General features: G+C 32.8%; 2 protein-coding genes and 1 long non-coding RNA gene across 7 annotated transcripts in view; 1 reads left to right on the top strand and 2 right to left on the bottom strand.

Moving 5' to 3' along the window:
• The window catches only part of LOC100642483 (TBC1 domain family member 1), a 37,492-nt gene extending 21,935 nt beyond the window's left edge, over nt 1–15,557 (top strand). For 3 of the 4 annotated variants that reach the window (XM_012320939.3, XM_012320940.3, XM_048404427.1), the window contains exons 2-15: nt 7,894–8,016; nt 8,371–8,553; nt 8,707–9,012; nt 9,089–9,293; nt 9,657–9,773; nt 9,869–10,085; nt 10,183–10,500; nt 10,581–10,867; nt 10,970–11,131; nt 11,215–11,531; nt 11,630–11,882; nt 11,970–12,088; nt 12,169–12,393; nt 12,478–15,557. In XM_012320939.3, coding sequence (XP_012176329.1) covers nt 7,915–8,016; nt 8,371–8,553; nt 8,707–9,012; nt 9,089–9,293; nt 9,657–9,773; nt 9,869–10,085; nt 10,183–10,500; nt 10,581–10,867; nt 10,970–11,131; nt 11,215–11,531; nt 11,630–11,882; nt 11,970–12,088; nt 12,169–12,393; nt 12,478–13,398 — 3,732 coding nt within the window. In that variant the 5' untranslated portion in view covers nt 7,894–7,914 and the 3' untranslated portion in view covers nt 13,399–15,557. The remainder of the gene's footprint in view (nt 1–7,893; nt 8,017–8,370; nt 8,554–8,706; nt 9,013–9,088; nt 9,294–9,656; nt 9,774–9,868; nt 10,086–10,182; nt 10,501–10,580; nt 10,868–10,969; nt 11,132–11,214; nt 11,532–11,629; nt 11,883–11,969; nt 12,089–12,168; nt 12,394–12,477) is intronic. The other variant, XM_003394475.4, reaches the window with a different exon arrangement.
• LOC110119189 lies at nt 2,338–4,960 on the bottom strand. The gene is made up of 3 exons (XR_007223458.1): nt 4,475–4,960; nt 3,897–4,396; nt 2,338–3,808 (listed from the first exon to the last, which is right to left on the bottom strand). It is a non-coding gene; the product is annotated as an uncharacterized LOC110119189 (long non-coding RNA).
• Nucleotides 15,558–15,609: 52 nt separating the features above from the next.
• LOC100643882 (U4/U6.U5 tri-snRNP-associated protein 1) lies at nt 15,610–20,097 on the bottom strand. Of its 2 annotated transcripts, XM_003394485.4 has the most exons (11): nt 19,786–20,096; nt 18,970–19,418; nt 18,758–18,886; nt 18,278–18,697; nt 18,060–18,201; nt 17,599–17,873; nt 17,424–17,511; nt 17,155–17,353; nt 16,124–16,310; nt 15,886–16,040; nt 15,610–15,808 (listed from the first exon to the last, which is right to left on the bottom strand). In XM_003394485.4, the coding sequence occupies exons 1-11, from the start codon at nt 19,946–19,948 to the stop codon at nt 15,781–15,783; spliced, it is 2,235 nt and encodes a 744-aa protein (XP_003394533.1). In that variant the 5' UTR covers nt 19,949–20,096; the 3' UTR covers nt 15,610–15,780. The 2 variants fall into 2 exon arrangements, 1 of the variants encoding a protein (XP_003394533.1); XR_001099787.2 differs by lacking the exons at nt 15,610–15,808; nt 15,886–16,040 and adding an exon at nt 16,888–17,012 and having other exon boundaries at nt 16,122–16,310; nt 19,786–20,097.
• Between the last annotated feature and the right edge of the window lie 731 nt (nt 20,098–20,828).

The following is a 20,828-nucleotide window of genomic DNA, read 5'->3' as shown; positions in this document are numbered from 1 at the left end:
ATAATAGATACTCGTTTTTATCATTTAAATCGAAATAAAAATATTAAGATCAGACATAAAATACCTAACCGTAATGAAAATATAGAACGAAAGATAAGTTATGAAAAAATTAAAAAATATTACAGATCAGCAAAATAGGTAAACGATAAGTTTAAAAGATTTACTTCTATTTTCTTCTTCAATTCTTTGTAACGAATAATTCTTTTTAGTTTCGTGCCGTGAGAACTTTACTCTCGAATTTACAAACCAAGAAACAGATGACCGGTAGAAAATTCCCAGATTACATCGTTAACAAGAAAATAAATGTTATTTACTTTGACTGCTCACGCGAAGGTTGCTATATACATATTAACATTTTATTTTATATTTATACAGATAAGTAATCTTTTCATTAAAAAAGAAGCAGTCGAAATTAGTTTTATAGTGTCGAATAAAAAATGCATTTTATGTAACCACATGAATTTTCCAACAGCCTTAATGTTTCTGCAGTCCGTATCTTGTCATTTCATCTTTCGCATTCCACGTTCCACGTTTTGCATTCCACACTCAACATTCTACAGCCTGCATTCTGCAAATTGTGCTCGCAAAAGTTACTAGAGGTATCTTCATGTCAGGTACAATGACAAACAGAGGTATTGGCATACAACAGATTTTTCTGTAAAATTCTGTCTACATAAAAGATTCATTATCCTTTATTTAACTCTTCCAGGATCGAACGTTTGTAGGGCTTTAAAGAAAACTTCTATTTTAGAAAAGGAAGAATGTATTTCTGTTGTTAAAAGGAGCTTATAGATCTATGGTAAACGTCTGTATTTTCTAATCCAATAATTTAATTATTATGGATTTCCATTTATTTTGTAAATATAAAAACAATAAACTTGTAATAAAACTTAGTTAACATTAAAAACTATGACTAACGTTTTTAATGCAATTTACTTAACTCTCCATTTCTGATGGTTTTGTGGAATTTTCTGGAAAATCTTCAATTACTCTGTCCATATAATTAAAAAATGGAACGCAGATAGAAAATTGCTTTAGCTACTCAATAATCAGTGCCATACTTCAGATATATATTTTTGTACATTATATGCATTCTGCGCATTTTTGTACCTTAGAATTTCTAATAAATGCTAACAAAAGTCCGCAGTGTTATAATTAATAATAGAAATACATTTTCCCGAATAATTTTTTTACAAAATACATGGACTAAAATTTATCACCAGTTTTACCAAAAATAAAAACATCTATCGTTTACTTAATAAATAGATTATTAGAATGCAATTGCCTGAAAGGTCTAATTTTTACGTAGAATGTCACTTTCAAATCTAAATATTGCACCGATGAAACATGCTAGTTGAAAACATCCGGCCGGATTTCTCCACATAATTCCAGTAAGAACCAGAATTTAGTAAATGTGCGATAACCTAGAGGAGACGCTCGATCGACTTGTATCCGAGTTCCGTCACGAATTTTGCCGGTATCCAGGAGTCTCGTGCCAAAGTTATGGCATTTCGATCACGTACCAGTATCTCTGCTTTCACGATTCTTTGAATTCTCGATGACAACGGCAGGAGAAGGCGATAGTAGGACGAGAAGAAACCGAGTGTCTCAATGAATATCCACAACACAGTTTCAAACCAGTTTTTCCGTCTATGGATCCGGTGGTTGTCGCAAAAAAACGTGCTCATTAACGCGTAATCGTGTTAGAGTGATTACAGTACTTTCTGCAACAAAGTGTCGATAATAAGGCGTAACAGTTTGTTCACTGCTCGCTCGTAGGTATTATGTTACCTGCTCCGTCGACATGACTGCTTGTTTCGGGCTTAATGTTAATTTGGTCACGTAGACAGATACATTGCATTCCTTCTCTTCTCCCTTTATTGCTGTTTCACGGTGTATGCGTACGTGCACGAGGTACGCTATGCGTTCATACGCTACTATCTTTTCATAGTTATCTTATAAGAGGTGTCTTGCTAGGTGTCTTATTATAAAACATTTACATCGCACTGTTAGCTATAAATATCAGGATATCTACTCTTTGTGTATCTACTTTGGCAAATACCATATTTAGTATTTTACATTATAACGTAGATTGTATTTATATTATTGCAATTTTATATTTTGTTATATTATTATAATAAAATATTTAGAAAACAAAAATAATGGAAAGCAAGAGTTCTGCAAGAGTTCTGGTACTTATAGCCAGCACTGTATGCTTTTATCCAGAAGATGGAAGTGAAATATTCTTTCTTGTATGCAACATTTAAACTAAATTTATCTTATACTTGCACACCTTTATTGGAACTAGGAGTACCAGATTAAGAATAAATCACCAAATGAAAAACATTTGCATCTTATTTTGTTTTATGATGCACATTCAGTATATTTGCTTACATAAGTTTGTTTTGATAAAGTTGATGTACATTTCAGAATAGCACATTTGCTATTGCACGTAGGATATATGTAGAGGTTTTCTAACATGTTTACAGAGATTGCAGTATTTTTGGCCAATTAACAGAAAACGTTGTCTAGCAAGCAACTCGCTAATTTCTAAGTAATTAATTCAAAGAATGTGATATAATTGTTTTGGTAATAATGGAAAAAATGGTGAGTCAACAGATCTAGCAACTTGGAACAGTATGATCCTGGTATTTAAATAACACAAGTGAAAGCTTGGATATTCGTGTAACGTTTGGGAGAGACAAGCTGTCTGCATATAATTAGACCCATTGAGTGCCATACATTTTTAGATGGATTCCTCTGAAATATTTCTGCCCTCGACCGCTGCCATTTGCCATAGCAAATGTGATTTCCTTCGCATTATAAACCAGATCAATTACAAATAAGGAATAATGTAAACAGAAATAAAATGCTCCTTGTATTTTAATCATTAAACTTGCTTATAAATTATTTTATAGGTGTTCCGTCACGTTAGTTACAAGCTTGCTATAACGTCCATTAGCACACATTAATTAAAATCATATTGTATTAAATTGCAAAATCAATTGATAGATATTAAAGTGTACATATACTGGTTCAACGATACTTTTAAATGAAAGAAAATTTATGTGCATTTATTCATGGTGTTCGGCCTCAACAATTCTTATTTTAATCTGTAAAAGTGTCGGCAGACACGCGTGACGCATTCCACGACATTTCAATGGAAACTATGTCAACCAAGATCAAAGACCTTAACATGTACGGTTATCGACACTATCCAGGTTTTCTTTTTTTTTTTTTTAGCGTCAAATCAAATTAAGTCTGGCTCCAGCAATTAGGATTTAATTATGGTCGACACATGGCACGTATGAAAATGTAGCTCCCGTCTCTTTTCACACTGCTGCTCCATAAATGAACGCTAGGGTGAAAGTATCTGTATAGTTTCAATGTTTCAACGCGCAAAACACTTGATTCTAAACATTAAGAATCTCTTCATTATTTTCATGAGAGTAAATATTATTTCCTATATATTTAGTTTGGTATATAATACATATATATGCCTTATAGAGCACTATATTGTATACTGTGCAATGTATAATCTAGTTCATAATATAATTTATGGTATACAGTGCATACTTTCATACAATACGTGTTATATAACTTTTTAATTATATGTATGTCTTTAATTTCATCGAATCAACTTTCATAACAGAATTAATAGGTCTGTATTTATTGTCATTCATAGGAAATCTCTAATCGTCATAAACATGGTTTCATTAAATTCCTATTCATCAATAATTAATGCCTGGTTGTTTGCATCGTAGAAGATTTACGTAATAACACGTCTACAGTAGTTGCTACTGAAACTCTGCAATTTAAAAAAAAAGAGAATGAAACGAGGGGATTATTCTTCGAATTCCATGCAGTCCTTAAAATACGCTTATGAAACACCTTACCTTCGTTCCATTCCAAAAAGTAATTGCTATGTATATCTGGAATGATGAATGATTGCACGCGCAAGGCACATTCGTGAGCGATCAGAAGTTCATCAAGTGAGAGTTGCTTTAACAATCTCCGACGTACATCTTCACAAATTGATTTAAACTCCTGATTAGTTCTACAAAATCCTTAATAATTCCTTGGTGTAAGAAACTTTAATCAAAGATTGCAATAAAATATATGTATATATATCAAAGTTATAAATAGGCTGCGGATTTTTATGTAAATTCATATTTTTATGAAAGCAACGAAAAAAATGGGACTTGGGTATAAACTTGATTCACCTTCTAAATAATTAAAAAAAAAAAACTTTGCGTTGGAAGTTTCATGTATTTTCAGTATGTTACGTTTTTGCAAATTTAAAAATCCATAGTCGGATCATAAACTACTTGTAAAAAGATTGCAATCATGGAATTAAAAAATCTTTCAAATTCTTAAAAATGTCGAGGTGGTAACTCTGAAATAATTATCACATTGCAATAATTTCAAACATTTCTACTGGAAAGTTACGCGACATCATTCCCATTCCACTCACACTGAGAAAATATCCCTATAGATAGCAGAAATCCGATAGTTGAAAAAAGAATATCATCCATCGTTGACTTCACAACGAAGATTCCATTCACAGACACGAGATTCGCGCGTGCAGAGGGTCTCATTAATTCTTCTTGGCCGTGAAGCGCGTTGGAAAAACGGACGGAAACGATTTCTCCGCTGCGCCTTTTCTCACGATCGTCGATCATGGCGAGCGCCCTTGGTCCGGGAGCACAGCTTACGAAATACCCGTTACCATTTAACTACAACTCGATGAGACAGTTCATAGGGTCTTTCTCGGGGATATTCAATCTAATTTTCCACGTGCACTCAATCGAGCAGCGTCACGATGCAAAACCGTGCTTCTTTTGATGATCACGCGTGCTTTCATATTTCGAATTGACGATGATCAATTGGGAGTGGACGGAGCGAGTGTCAACAAAGAAGATAGAGAATCGCGACAGATGTGGCGTGCACGAGCGCTTAAAGACCTTGTGAAAATTTCGCGATTATTCTCAGTGGTGGTATTTATAGCTGGAACAGAGAAGATTCAATGAATGCGAATATTGAAAAGTTAAATGAAATTTATTGCCGTTACTCGTCGAAAAACATAAGCAAGAAAATACTAGATATATTAGGAATAATAGAGAATTAATAGTCTTATCATTCTCTTCTTTTTTTAGAGATTTATTCAGGAGATGACAATTATATTGGAAGATGACGTTGTATGACTGATATGGTCACATGTGATGACGGGAAATAGGTTATTTATAGCCGATCCAAGTATCCTCTTATTAAGAATGATTAAGTCTAGAAGTACAGACGACAGGAAGTTAGTTTTCTCGCGATCTGTTAAACCGTTACTTTACAATTAAATATATATATATATATATATATCTGTCTGCTAATATATATTCGATGTACATACATTAACTAACTCGGTTATCTAGGCACATTTCTGCATTTGCTGTAATTCTTTTATGAACATTCATTTTCTATTACATCTAAAAATATAACACGATATGAGAAATTTAATCGATCTATTAGAAAGCTAGAGCATGTCTCCTCAACTATGCAATTGTTTCTATGGTCATTCATCTTTTATTTCGTCTAAATAATTCAAGATAGGAAATTAGGAAAGTAAAGCAAATCCTAGAACTACATTTTAATATGCATTCTTGCTAAATTTACATTCTTCCAAGTCTTCATCCATAAAATTTAAAAAAAGATTTCTAGTTAAGGGGTGAGAATTCATTAAGATAGCTCAGTTTCAATGTCGCGTTGCTATTCATCCTCTTGTATAGATCGCAGTCAATGCGTATCAAGTGTCAGTCGTACATATTTTACAGTATGAGAAAGGGCCGGCCGGATAATAAAAAGAAAGCTTGTCTGGTAATTGGATAAAGGAAGCCCCGCCGCTTTGTGCCGATCTGTGTCAGCAACTACGCTAGCGAGATTCTCCTGTCGCAGCTGAGAAGACCTCTTATGGTCGTTGAGATAACTACCCGTCAAGATAATCTTCTTTTCATTGATACAAATTTTTCTCTGATCGATCGGGTCATTCGACGTATTTTCGGCTTGCTAATCGTTCTCGATATATCGCGTAATCGAGACCTAGCCACAGTTTGCATAATAAATTGTTTGCTCTTAACGTGGCCCATAACGTCAGCCACGTTTATACCGAAGATCGATGATTGCTTGCTTTTCTCCTTGTTTTTCCGAACTCTCAATGGTTATAGGATTCAACCTCTTTTGTTTCCAGCTTTTTTCCATATTTTTAATCTTTCTCTCTATTCCTTATATAAATGCACGTGTTGGTTAATAATATTGGATTGTAACATAAATAAATATATTGAGTTTATCCGAACTTATTTATGTTACAACCCAATACGTACACATACTTTTTAGTGTCATTGTACGTATCCATCATAGTTCGTAAATGGCAAAGAACTCGCGTGTCTCACGCGAGATTGCTCATGAAAATTGGTGTAACAGTGTAACCTAACGCTTGGGCAGCCTCCAAGGTAACGCTTGGATGAGCTCGTTGTATGAAGAATTTGTCGATGCACGAACAGTTCGTTATTTCTTAGTTTGAAATTCTACCTTAGTACACGCTGGTAGCAGCACTATGCAAGTTGCATTTGCAGGAGGAGAAACCGTTTATAAAATATGATAACGTATCGCATATGCATTTCAGAAGTTCAATCAGACAAGTTCTTCGCGAGACAAAAGCAAGAAAGCTATTTGGAAGGTTACAAAGAGAGCTATTTAAGAAACATATAATGTTAGCGATATTATGGTGTCTAGGAAACAATGGTCTAATATTATTTTTGTAATTTTCCATTCCTAGCGCTTGAAAACACGCTTTGACGGTTTTAATATTCTTCTAACACGGAATTCAATTATTTTGAGATGCACATGGAGAGATGCTTTTGAGTTATAAGAAAGTTGTTTCATAAATCGGGGTGATGTAGATGTCGCACTAGTTCAATGGTGTTTTATTATTGTAAATGACTTACCGATTGATCTTAGATTCTAGATCATTAAATGGTAAACAAAATACCTATATTTAATTACTAGACTGCGAATGTTTATGCGCATTCAGACATGCAGTTTATAAACATAGCTATAGAAATGAAACCTAGACTGAGATTTGTTTCGTCTTTAAATATTATATATCTATCACTGATTTATACAATAGTAGTTATAAAATAGGAATAAAACCTAAGAAAACATAATAAAGTAAGAATGAACGATAATAACGATAATATAAGAATGAACGATGAACAAACAATGAATCTGGAATTGTTTAAGAGGAAAGAAAAATATAAAAGAAAGAAGAGAAAACCATGCGGCCGGCGAGTGCTCTCGAAACAAATTTATTTTGGTCCACGGCCATCGGCCACGTTTGGACCACGTTTTCTTGCGAAATCAGTTTGTATATTAATGGTGCAGTTAGGATGCTACATCCTGGATTATTTCTGGGAAATTTCTGACAAATTTTTACCTCGAAAATATATCGTCGATATATAACGCATAGGTGATGCACGTACACCACACTCTAGTGTTATACAACAGTGTGAATTATGCAAATCGATACATTACTATGTAAATTGGCGAGCTTTGTAACTAAATTGAAAGGAATCTATTTAAAAACCGTTTTAATCGGTCTTCTTCATAATTTTTAATAAAATACATTCTTTCTTTCGTTCGTAATTACTTAATTATAATTTATAAATCTAAAATTAAAATAAAATGTTAAATTTATATAATTTGTAGTTTTCGTGAGAATTTCGAACTCGAGAATTAAAGACACGATTGTTGTCTGTGTCGCGTGACAAGAATTAATTTACAACTTAAATACCATGATGTCATGTCACGAGAGAGAGATTGCAATTCAATGCTTCGCTTTGTTTCCAGGTTCAACAATTCCTCAGAAATATGAAGGAAAGTCGGGATGTCCCTCAAAGATCGCAAAGTAGCGCGGCCAGCCTAACGTCCCTAGGTGCTGACATATCTCCAAGTTCTTCCCATTTCTTTGAGGTGATTCTTCGTGTTCACTTCTTTCTTCTTTTTCTCCTTTATTTTTTTTTTTTTATACGCTTTTTATTACTACGCTTTTTATTACTCTATACATCTATGAAGTTAATAAATATAAATGAATAAAAATAAAATACAAAATGAGATTATTTAAAAATAAAATTTGTAGACTATAAATATACTTATTAGCACTTCTGCTATTAATACTTGTAGCAGCTTCTAAATATATACACTTTAATTAGACCAATAATGATCTTTAAAAGCTAGAAGTCCTTGACCCCAGTTTTAATTTAGATACAATTTTTCTCACTAAATAATTTTCTTTTAAAATACAGATTAATAATCAATAACTTTTAGGTGCTCTATGTGGGGAAAATCAGAGTGTCGCATCCAAAGGTATCGGAGGGCTTCATAGACGATGCGTTAGTAAGATTTCGCGTTCACGGTCTTGAAAAATCGAGACCGTCGGTGACTAACTTTCTTTCCGAGAGTCAGCGCCAATCACTTTTAACGTCTTCCAATAACAGGAGAAATAGCACGGTAAATTATATTTTCTTCCTAATTCTATACTAAATTATACATATATTCTAATTATAATATTTATTATAATATCATAATAATTCTATATGTATATTAATTATAATTCAAAATGTCAGTATATTAGTTAATATCAAGAAACAATTTTTACTTCAGGAATCTAGTGCTAGTGAGACCGGAAGTATAGAAAATGTCTCCGGAAATGGGGTCATATCGCCGGTTAACCCGCTGGGTGTACCGTCAGCACTCACCGGTTCGGTGGAAACGTTTCCAAAGACACAGAACCCTAATCTCGCCGAGAAAGACGAGCGCGAGGAAAATCGAGATGTTACAAACAATAATTCAATGCAAGTACCGGAAGTTATGCGAAACCGGGCTTCCTCTACCGGTAGCGTTTTGAACGCCAGGAGGGATTCTATAGCGAGAGGGAGTGACGAACATAATCGCACGATGCTCTTCCAGGTTTGAAATGATTCGATATATATATTATTATATAGAATCTGTATTGAAACTGATCTGATCTGACATTGAATTTCAGGTAGGCCGATATGATTTGAGATTAATCAGTCCGGATAGGAAGCTGGTATTGCTTCACAAGCAACTCAGAGACGTGGCGAGTTGCGTGCAAGGCATCAAGAACCCCGAGCACTTCGGTTTTATTTGCAAAGAGAATAACGTGGATTTTTTTGTTGGCTACGTATTCAAGTGCCAATCGGAATCCGTTGCAGATGATCTTGTCGCTGGTAAAACGAGTTTCTTATTCTTTATTGATGGCATCTGCTATAATGAAATAAATCCGGCATTGCAAGGAGAAAGTTCCTATATATATATATATATATATATATAACTCACTTCTTTTTTATTAATTAATATAAGAAATTAAACTTTATATTGGCTAACATTGGTAATAAATACATTAATCATTATTCAATGTCGATTTCAGATAAGACAGATTCCATCACTAATAGAACACCCTGTATAAACAACTAATAATGTAGAAGTTCCATTATTTCTAATCAAGTACATCTAATTTAACAATATAAAAATACATTGAAATATCAATTTACTAAAATCAAATAATTTAAAATCATATACGTATTTTCTAGCTATTTCACAGGCGTTTGTTGGAACGTGCGAAGTTTCAAGAAAAGACCGATATTCCGTGTTTTCATGCGAACACTGCCCCATGTATTGGTATAACAAGTTGTGCCAGGAAATCGAAGGTAATTTCCGAGTATACTTAAGTCTTGTCTCCCTTTAATTTCCAACAAAATTATGGGACGAGTAAGAAGTTAGCATGTTCTCCTGCGGGTTTTAGGACAGAATGACAGGAGGACCCAGAATATAATTTTTTCGCGGATGGAAATGCTGCCGGAGGATGAGCAGGAAATCGTCGTTAGTAAATATAAAAATGCTGAGGCCGCCGGCGGTACAGGGACATCTTTACGCGAGCAAAATCAATTTTTAATAAGACTGTTGCGTGCTCATTGCGAGACGAAACAGGCTAGGCACGTTCATGACACAGCCGAGAATAGGTAAGATTTCTTTTAAGAAAAAGTTTTTTGAAATGTTTATTAAAAATACAACTTTTATTTATGTTAACAATTCAATCTAATCTATAATATGTTTCAGGAGTGAATTTCTTAATCAATACCTAGGCGTAGGTGTTGGAAGCACAATATTCATGAAAGCGAAACGCTCGCTTACAAATAGTTTTGATAACCTCATAAAGAGAAAGGGTTCGCGGGATGACCTTGGACTTGGACATTTAAAAGATATGAGCCACCTCAACACTGTGATACAAAAAAGCGGTAGCCAAAGCCCCGATATGTCGCGACAGCCGTCCATGGCAGATATTTCACCAGATTCTAGTAGACCCAAATCTTTAAGGGTTTCACCTGAACAACAATTGACTGTAAATACTGGACCAAAGAGTTCTATGATGGATATGTACGTATAATTTTTGACAGTATGTAGTTTATAATTATAACTTGAATTTGTTTTATTATTTTTATGATATTCTTTAATAGATTCCTGAAGGTAGGAAATTCACCAAAAATGTCTCCAACTGAGACAGATGGAAACAATTCGGTACAGTCAAATGGCTCATGGAGACAAGCTATATTGAATCGAGTTGTAACTCCCAATAAAGATCACGAAAAAGAAAGCGATAAAACAGGAAATATTGACATCATCAAATCGCCGCAGGCGACGCCGACGCGCAGAACGAAACAAGAATTAAGGGATCTGTGGAAGAAAGCTATCAATCAGCAGGTGATACTTATACGAATGGAGAAGGAGAACGCAAGGCTTAGAGGTAATATAATGCAATATTTAATAATATATTATCTAATATCTTTTTCTGAATAATAGAGAAATACTTCTTTCAACGTGTACGTAAAAATGTACTTAATTTCAGTTCGTCAAGAAGAGGCGACTGTTAAGAGAATAAAATTGGAGTATGATGAACTTAGCACTTGTGGTCGCGAGTTAATGGAGGTATGGGACCTATTAGTAAGCAAAGAGTCGAGGATCTCTACAAAATGTGATAATCAAATGCTTTTACATGCTATTAAACAAGGTAAGTGATTATAAAAATTTAAATATCAAGGTATTTTTAGATATAATGACTTAACGATTTAATAATTATTCATATTGGTACAGGTGTACCAAAAGGCAAAAGAGGAGAAGTATGGCAATTTTTGGCCGAACAATTTTGCTTGAAGCAACCTCCAATAGACACGCGTGACTTCCCTAATTACAATACACCATACGATTTGCTTTTGAAACAGCTTACGTCCCAGCAACATGCAATTTTAATAGATTTAGGACGAACATTTCCAAACCATCCATATTTCAGTTCACCTCTAGGACCTGGACAATTAGCTTTGTTCAATTTACTGAAAGCTTACTCGCTTCTGGACCATGAAGTTGGTTATTGTCAAGGTCTCAGTTTTGTAGCTGGCATTCTTCTTTTACACGTGAGTTTAAATATTTTTAGTTTTTGTTATTTTATTAATTAGTATTTAATTTTTATTAATAAGCATCTTGTTCTTAAAATATGGTTTATTTTTAATAGATGTCAGAAGATATAGCGTTTTTCCTCTTGCGGCACTTAATGTTTCGAAGAGGCCTGAGGAAATTGTATCTTCCTGATATGGCAGCTTTACAATTGTACCTGTATCAATTATCCAGGTTGTTGCACGATAGATTGCCTGCGATTTATAATCATTTTGACAAACATGAGGTTTCCCCCACATTATACGCTGCACCATGGTTGCTAACTTTATTTGCCAGTCAATTTCCACTTGGTTTTGTTACTAGAGTTTTTGGTAAGTACAACAAGATGAATACAAATTTAAACACACGTATTTATTTTTACAATTTCAGGTACTTATTTTTTATATTTATTTTTATAGATTTACTTTTCTTGGAAAGTACTGAGGTACTTTTCAGGGTAGCTATGGCATTGTTAGAAGAGCACCAAGATCAATTATTAATGTGTGACAGTTTTGAAGAAATTATGGAATATCTCAAAGTATGAGAAATTCTTTTTTTTAAATGAAGCTCTCGGATATAACTATAATACCTATGTTCCTTAATTTTTCTTAATTATAGACGCGCGTACCAGCTGTAGATAAAGAAATTCTGGATCGAGTTATGAAACGCGTGTTTTATCCGGATCAAGAGATTACGAAGCAATTGAACGAATATAGAGTGGAATACCAGGTGTTACAGGAAGAAATGATATCAATGAAACCGCAAATGGAAAATCTGGAGAAGTTAAAAGTACTTAACAAGCAACTTACGCAAGAAGTCGGTCAGCTTAGTGGACAACTTGAAGTAAGATCTTTAAACATTAATCTTACTTAAAAACCATAAGGTTTTACTGCTTTCAAAATTAAATAAATATAATTATAATCACAGATTACTATGAACGACTTGCACCGTTTGGAGACAGCAAGATCTATGCAGCAATCGACCCTGCACAAACTTGAATCTCAGAATCGCAGTCTAGAAGTGACTGTCGCCACATTGGGCGCATTTATACAACAACTATCTGAAACTCGCCCAGACATCGAATTTCCTGGTGAAATTCGACGAATAATCGCTCAGTTAAGCATCGCTGAGAAACGAAGAAGCACAGCCAGTAGATTGTACTCCCTAAAAGTACTGGAGGATAATAATAAAATGGGAATGACCAAGAGTAACTCCGCAGGAAGAGAATCTCAAAATTTGTTAAAAAATAATAGTGTAATGGGTACTCCGTATCCTTTAAAATCCACGTTGAGCCAACCAAATTTGGCTACAAAACTGGAGAGAGTCTCGTCGTTCTTCTCAAACTCGCATAATCATATTCAGAAGCAACGAGCACAATTGGCCGCTCTTAGGAATGAGTATGCGAATGAGCAAGGTGTTAGAAATGACGAAAACGATCCAAAAACCGTCAATATAGATATTCGGATCACTGATACGGTAAATTCAACCGAAGAGCAGAACATGATGCAGGACGATAATCACTTGAAGATCCAACAAGTCAATTTGGAGAAATCGAGTTCGCTGCCATTAAATTCAAAAATGAAGTTGAAATCGTCGAAATCAGCTTATGAGTTAGGGTCTGTTCAAAAAGTACCAATTACGAAGTTGGAAGTTACAAACGATGATAACGTGACGAATTTAACTGGAACGATGCATCCTCTGGATACCTGCAGTGATGTGAATTTTAGATATGGAGGAACGACGAAATTGAAGTCGATAAAATCAACAAGGTTATCGAGCCCAAGCGGCCAAGATGAAGGTATGAGCAAAAACGCTCAGAACCAGAACATAGAGACGTTGAACAGATAACAATTGCTGATGATGTTGCGCTCAAGGAAGATGCCTTGGAAGGTAACTAACTTGAGAAAAGTCTACCCAAAAAGCTAACGGAACAGTATCATAATTCATGTTTTACTTCCACATTTCGTGCACGTGCCCTCTCTTGTATACAATTTTTTGATACAACAATAATCAATTTTTATTTTTTAACAAAAGCTCCGTCTACAAGAGGTGGACTGCCGATCAAAATATGCTGAGACTCGCACTTCCCTTTTACTTATACCAATGATTTTAATACCATGCGATAAAAAGCGGAAAAGAAGCAAAACTATATATAACAAAGAAGTCAATTTATAATATTTAAAAACTTGACGCGACTTTTGTGTGCGCGTATGTCTGTGTGTGAATGTATCAGTATCAGATATAGTTGAATATGTTCATACGTATATATGTATATACATAAACAAAAAACTTAGAGAAAAATTAGGAAGAATAAGTACAGCAAGTTAATAATTATCAGAAATATTTGAATGTAGGAAAGAATAAAAAGAAATATTTACATAAATATAATAAATATACTGCTGACAAGAAATTTGTTTAAAACGACAGTAACATAGAAAATAGTTTCTATTGAATTTTGCGAAGCAACAGAATTGTAGATAATTATAATTTATTGGTTAATATTATTTGGAAAAATACATGTTACTGGCGTAAATTAAATTTCTTAGAATCAAGCAAATAGAAGTCATATCTGTATCAAAATGTACATTAGATTATTACAAAATTGATAGGAATTCATTTAAGAAATAAATATTGAATTAAAGGAATAAACGTTGTTTGTTCGATTAATGATATATTTTTTGTTGTTAGTACATAGTTGCCCAAAATTTTTATTTATCAAAATAACAAATTTCAGCGAGCAGTAGCCCTAATAGTAAGTCAACTTAAATTTTTGACGGGGTTTCAAAGTTACTCAAAAATTCCTAGCTAACAATACAAAATATACCGCTGCCTTAATTTAAAAAAGCATTTTCAAATAATAGCTAAACGATATATTTAAAAGATTACTGTTTTTAGTTACGAAGAATTCCTATTACTTTTGTATAAATTATCGAGAGAAGTGCCAAACTTTCTAGAAAAGAAAACAAATTTTTTTAAATTGTATATAACTAGTAGAGAGGAAGTTTTCTAAAACATATATTGAGATGTAACTGTATCGTGTATATTCGAGACATATTTATAAGATGTAATTTATATAATTATTGTGCACTGTGTAAGATTCGAGAAATCATCAAGTATTATTACTATTTTTGCACAAAGAAAAGCCTTGTAATATCAGGGATACTATATACTATGTACTATAATCAATGCCGTTCAACCTTCTCATAAAGAGAAATCATTTTTTAAATACGAAATAATGACGTTGATAATTTGTAAAAATACTCAAATTGATATCAGTAGCAAATCATGCTGTCATCATAATTGATCAAGACTTCTTTTATTTAGCAAGTCGATAAATATTTTTAATCTCATAATAATATATTGTACTAAATAAAAAGCAAAAAGATAAAAACAGACAATGTTCAGTACGTTTGTACAGTAATTATTAGAAAGGATAAAATATTTTGTAGTACCGGAATTTCTACCTTCCGAGTAGCAATTTGTACAAGTAGATAACTAGGAACTTTAATCGTAAATTGTGATGAATAATTAAGAAGTAATGTTAAAATATTTATAGCTTTTATGCACATGTTATTGTTAGCATATAGAAATCGTATTATTCTAATGTCGATATAAATAAGATATAATTGTGAACATCGTTTGTTCCCTACACTTAATTTTATTGTGATAGCAGTCAATTTATTTGATTAAAAACTAAGATGAAATATTTTAAGTATATAGAGTATCATTATCGAAAAAACTGTGACAAAATATGAGTTTATACTGTTTTATATATACCGAGAGAATGTAAGTAATTTTCTCTGGTAACTGCATCGATATGTACATATATTGAAGATTTCATATATCAATTGAGCATATCTGACTTATAATGTAAGTAAAGCCTTACAAACTTGTCTGTAAAATATAAACACAATATTTCAATCATATCATACGCGAAAATTAAAATTGTAATGTTCCCGTATAACAAAACCTTAAAAATAAAATAAATAATTATATTATTTAAAAAACTAATGATCTTTTCAATTAAAAAAGAAAAGGGTCCAAAGAAGATTAGTTGTCTTTGTAAACTCACAAATGTTATTTTATTATCGTGTAAGTAGATTAACAAATTAAAGGAAAAATGTGCAAGTATTCATTTTCCAACGTACTATTCTGCTGAAAAAATGTACCGACAAGGGATTTTTCTCTGTCACTATATTATATACAGTTCTTACAGAAATTAGCTTTAACTTAATGCTTTGACTTTGATATGCTAGTCCTGAAAAAAAAATATTCATAAGTATACGAAATTAACTTTTAATTAATATCTACTAGAGTAATATATAATTGCTTTACGTTTGCATTTGTTTGCTTCCACTGAGTACTATATATGGCGATTGAGTTTCTTTTTGTTTTGCTTGTAATAAATTAAGCGTTCCTAGAGGGGTATCCGTAGATGACATTCGTTTCATTAAAACTTCTTGTTCTGCTTTTTTCATTCGTTTCTCAACCTATAAATTATGAAGTTATGTTTAGTATCCGCTTTGCAGTTTAAAAAGGAAAGAGTTTTAGGTAGAATAATAAATAAGTTGACCTTATTTTTTCCTGGACCTTTCCCATGAAATTTATGTGAAAGATATCGAAAAGCTTCCTTTGCACTTAAAACATGACCATCGTCATCGATGTATTCCAGCTTGACATTTGGTTTGAAACCATCCTTCTCTTTGAATTCTGATGTTGGACCATTGAAACGATCCCTTCTACCAAATTTATCATCATCTCTAAAAAAACAAAGATAAATACAAATAACAATGAACTTCGTTCAAGTGTAAAAATTGATAGTAGCTCATGGAATTCGGTGTTTCGAAATTTACGTTAACGCGAACAAAAAAATTATTAAATTTCAAAGATACATTACATTATGCGATTAAATTAACACGAATCTAAACAAGTCGATATTAACTATCGTAATCAATAATATGTTCTTATCAAAGATATACTTAAGTTTAACTAATTATATGTATGTGTATGTATTAAATTATTTGTTATTACTTCCTCAAAGAAGATTAACTTTTATAACATATTTGATAAAACGTATAACCATAAATATTAAAAGGATTTCAGTTCAAACCAAAATTGTATAAAGTCCGTAAAAGTCCTAAAGGTTATTTTATTACCCATATTTGAACATGCATGTATAGAATGCAATAATACAAAATTATACTGTGATGTGTATATAGCAGATGAACTTTTTTTCTTGCTAATTATATTAATGCAATTTCAATCCATACTTGGACTTGTCTAGAACGCTCGTACAGATCTCGCTTGGTACAGTAGAATCGCATAATATAAACATACCTCTATCAATCCTACTCTCTTCTTAGGCCTTTCATCATCTCCAACAAAGTAGTTAATCTCGTTGCGGTAGCAGATCATCCATTTTCCGAGCACCGAAATCTGAGCTCTCTATTTACGACTGTTAACTAACAGTTTGAAATTCACTAGAGACTCGTCTAACAAGGTTCGTTGGTATGCATTCAATAGAAGAATATTTCTCACATTTGTTTCTCTTTCCAAATATGTAAGAAAGCTTCTTGTATTGAATGATAGTTGTTCCATACATACCCGTAAGTCTTGTCCTCTATCGAGTAATTCTGAGCTTGTAGATGTGCGAAACGAGACGCAGATGGTCTACTACTATCTTCTTTTTGCAAATAACCTTTGCTCATAGCAAGTTTTAACGCTCCACCTACGCCATGTCCGAGCGAAGGTTCTGCATCTAAAATCGCGGCTTCCATTGCTACTGGTTCTGATGTACTTTCATCTGTTCATAAAATATAAAAGATTATACACAATGTAAAAGATCAAACAATCTGCTTGGATGTTAGAGATACCTAGGTGCACGGTATTCCATGCGCCACGGCCATCATCTTCATCCTCGTTAACAGGAGGTTCCTCTTTGACTCCGTCCATTTCAAAGTCCTGCATTTCGTATTAAAAAAAGGAAATAGGAAAAGGAGATTAGATAATACTATTTCAAGAGAAATATAGTAATAAAACATTCAATACCATTAACTCCTGTCCATTTTCTTCTCTATTTCCAGCAAGACCATAAGTAGGAATGTCTCCTAGTGTTCTACAAAATTCTGCAGTGGCGTTAAGAACAATATTTCCAGATTGACTCTCTTCAGAACCCATAGACTCTTGTTTTATAGTTTCAACAACCTTTTCGATATTTGATAATTGGGATTCTTTTAGTTTTTGAGCCTTCTTCAATGCTAATTGTAATTCCAGCTCTTTGTCATCTTCTTCCAATTTTATTCCACTGAGATCTTCAGTGGGAGCTTGAGGATAAAGAAAAATTGGCTTATGTATTTTTAAACAGTACAATAGTAATATAACAGTATAAATAATTAATATAATTAATAGTAATAAATAACGGTACATAATACGCATAATAATAATTAATAGTACAACAGAGGTTCAAATGCTAAAAAGTAATTATAATCTTTAAAAAATATACTAAATACCTCCCAAATCATCTACGTCCAAAACATCGTTTTCTTTTACGTCCTCGGTTTTTTTGGCTCTCCTACTTCCAAGATCTCGAAGATAATCATTGTCTTCAGGAATTAAATCTTCTGCTTTTAATTTCTTTCTAATCTTTCGAACCTAAAATAATATGACAAAATATTGAGCTTATGCATTATGTAAGAAATAGAATAAAGTTTTGATTTCATAGAATTACCTTTTTCTTTGGCTTCTTAAATTTCGCAAGTTCTTCTTCATTATAATATTCACTAGCTAGTTTTGGCTCTGCTAATTGTAACGATTCTAATTTTTTATTGGCTAAACGTTGTTTAACGTAGTCGAGTTTGTTCTGCTTCGCGTCTTTGATGTTATTAATTCCCAATGTGAAAGTGTCTTTTTTCGTTCCTCCAATCTCTTCGTCATATTTTTCCAGAATTGTTTTCTTTGGGAAACCGAATTCATCGAAGTTATCGTCATCGTATGCATCGTAACCAGGTTTCTTCGTTTTATTGAAAATGTTACGTTGATAACGTTCCTCGTCAGTTATATTTACGTTAACAAGCACGTCTTCGCCTTCTTCTAGCACTTGTTGATCTTTTAGTGTTAAGACAAGTGTTTTGCCTTCTTCAAATTTCTCCTGTTGAATATCATTCAATTGCTATAATTTTTAAAAATATACATAAATGTAGGTACTTACAATATTGTGCTCCACTTTGAGGCCCTTTAAATTTTTTTCAGTATAAGCTGTATTACGTGCAGCATGAATTTCTTCTTTAACCAAATTTCCAATTCCAAATTCTTCGTCTAACTGATCTAACATTTTTGCCTAACATGAAAATAGAAAAGATCAAAACATTAATTATAAATATGCTAACTGAGTAATATACATTTGGAACACTTTGAAAATACCCTTTCTTCTGCTTTTTTCTTCTCTTCCTCTAAACGTCTGGTCTTATCAATCCAATTTCTGGTATCATCATCAGACTCACATTCACCTAAACTTTTTACTTTAGCTAAATTAGCCTCAATTAGTCTCTTCTGTTTCTGAGTGCCAATCTTTTCCTTTAATTTTTGGGTTTTTAACTTTTCGTTAACATCAGGAGCAGGCTTGTGATAAAATTCTCCCAAGTCATCCTTAATCTTATTAGGATCATCTTTTGGTCCACTATCAACTTCTAATGGTTTTAAACCTAACTTTGCTCTTAACTTGTTAGTTTCTTCAATCGATAGAGAGGTTTGTGTTCCACCGCCTTTGCTTGGCGAAGGGCTGTGCTGCTTAGAAATTTCAGGAGGTGGAGGCGTTGACGGATGTGAAGACTTAGAAATTTTTGGGGGTGGAGGTGCATTAACTATTTCAACTGAAATAAAATAAACGCAGTATTAACTGATATTAACTATCGTATGCTCATCATAGTAAATGCTTATGTACCTATGCAAAGTATATATTATTATTTGCTTTGATTCCCTCCAAATTACTTAATCTTGTACTTGAAATTGATAAATATGTTTCTGCGCAGACGAAACACGATATTATTTTCGAAACGATGACAAGGAGAAATAACAGAGATAAATGAAAAGTATTTTAGCTTATCTAACCGCTCGTAAATAATTACATTTTTGAAGCGGTGCGCGCATAGTTAATTTTTTTACTAAAACACACGACATTGAGAAAAGCCACTGTGCAACGTATTCGTATAATTTAAAAATAATGAATCAGATAATAACCATCACTATCATAATCCTTGCGTTCTTTTCTTCTATGCTTTTTGTGATGCCTGTGCTTTTCCGATTTCTCGCGCTCAGGCGTGTAGCTTCGTGAACGGCTACGGTGACGCTTCTTCTTAGCGTCCCGACTCTTCTCGGTCTTATGTCGTTTATTCGAGCCCATTTTCAATCTTTTTAGTTACACGTACACCGTGCAATACACCGTTTTTCTTAAATTTTTCTAAAATTTACAATTTATTCGGCTCTAATTTATCAATTCCTAGTACCATCCACCATTTTTTCAATGCGCACTTCAAATGACAATACTATGCGAAGTGTGATATAAATATTACCAACCATGTTTAGGAAAACCTAAAATATTTTCAGAAACAATTGTGTATCCAGCTTAAAAGTCTGTTTCAATATTGGCGTTTTAAATTTTATGAAATATTTATTCTTTAGCTTATATTATAATATATAAGATTTAAATATCGGTTGAAATTTGTTTTTCAAGCTATAAAGAGTTTCAATTTTCGCTGAAGATATCCGCACGTGCGCACTCCGCCATACATCAGCTTACGCATTTGAATAGGGAACATTTAATAATGTAATTTAAGACGGTCTCGAAAATAACTGTTAATAACTATTATTAACACTACTGTTAATATTATGAATAACGGTTTTGATTAATATAAAGATATTCTAAATGCCTAATTGTTATGAAAAATTAATATTTCTATCTATATCGGTTTCTTTTATGATCTCTGTATCAATCTTTATATCGGTCTGTATATAGGACTGTCTTCTTCATTTCTATATTGGCAAAAAAAATATGAAAATATATATTCTCGCTTAAAAAAGCATTCATAATGGTGAAATCTAGGAAAGTATGATTGTGAGAAAAATTTGTATATAAACTTGAGAAGAAACGGTCCTAAGACCGATATGAGGATTGATATAATATATTATTTATTATAGCATTTACTATATTAAATTTCATATTATTTAACAGTAATTTCATATGATTAACAAAATTTGATGCTATGAAAAAAAATGTAGAACTT

Source organism: Bombus terrestris, chromosome 3, assembly GCF_910591885.1.
Source record: "Bombus terrestris chromosome 3, iyBomTerr1.2, whole genome shotgun sequence".
Classification (NCBI taxonomy): Eukaryota; Metazoa; Arthropoda; class Insecta; order Hymenoptera; family Apidae; genus Bombus; species Bombus terrestris.
This window is presented reverse-complemented; position numbering and strand designations above follow the sequence as displayed.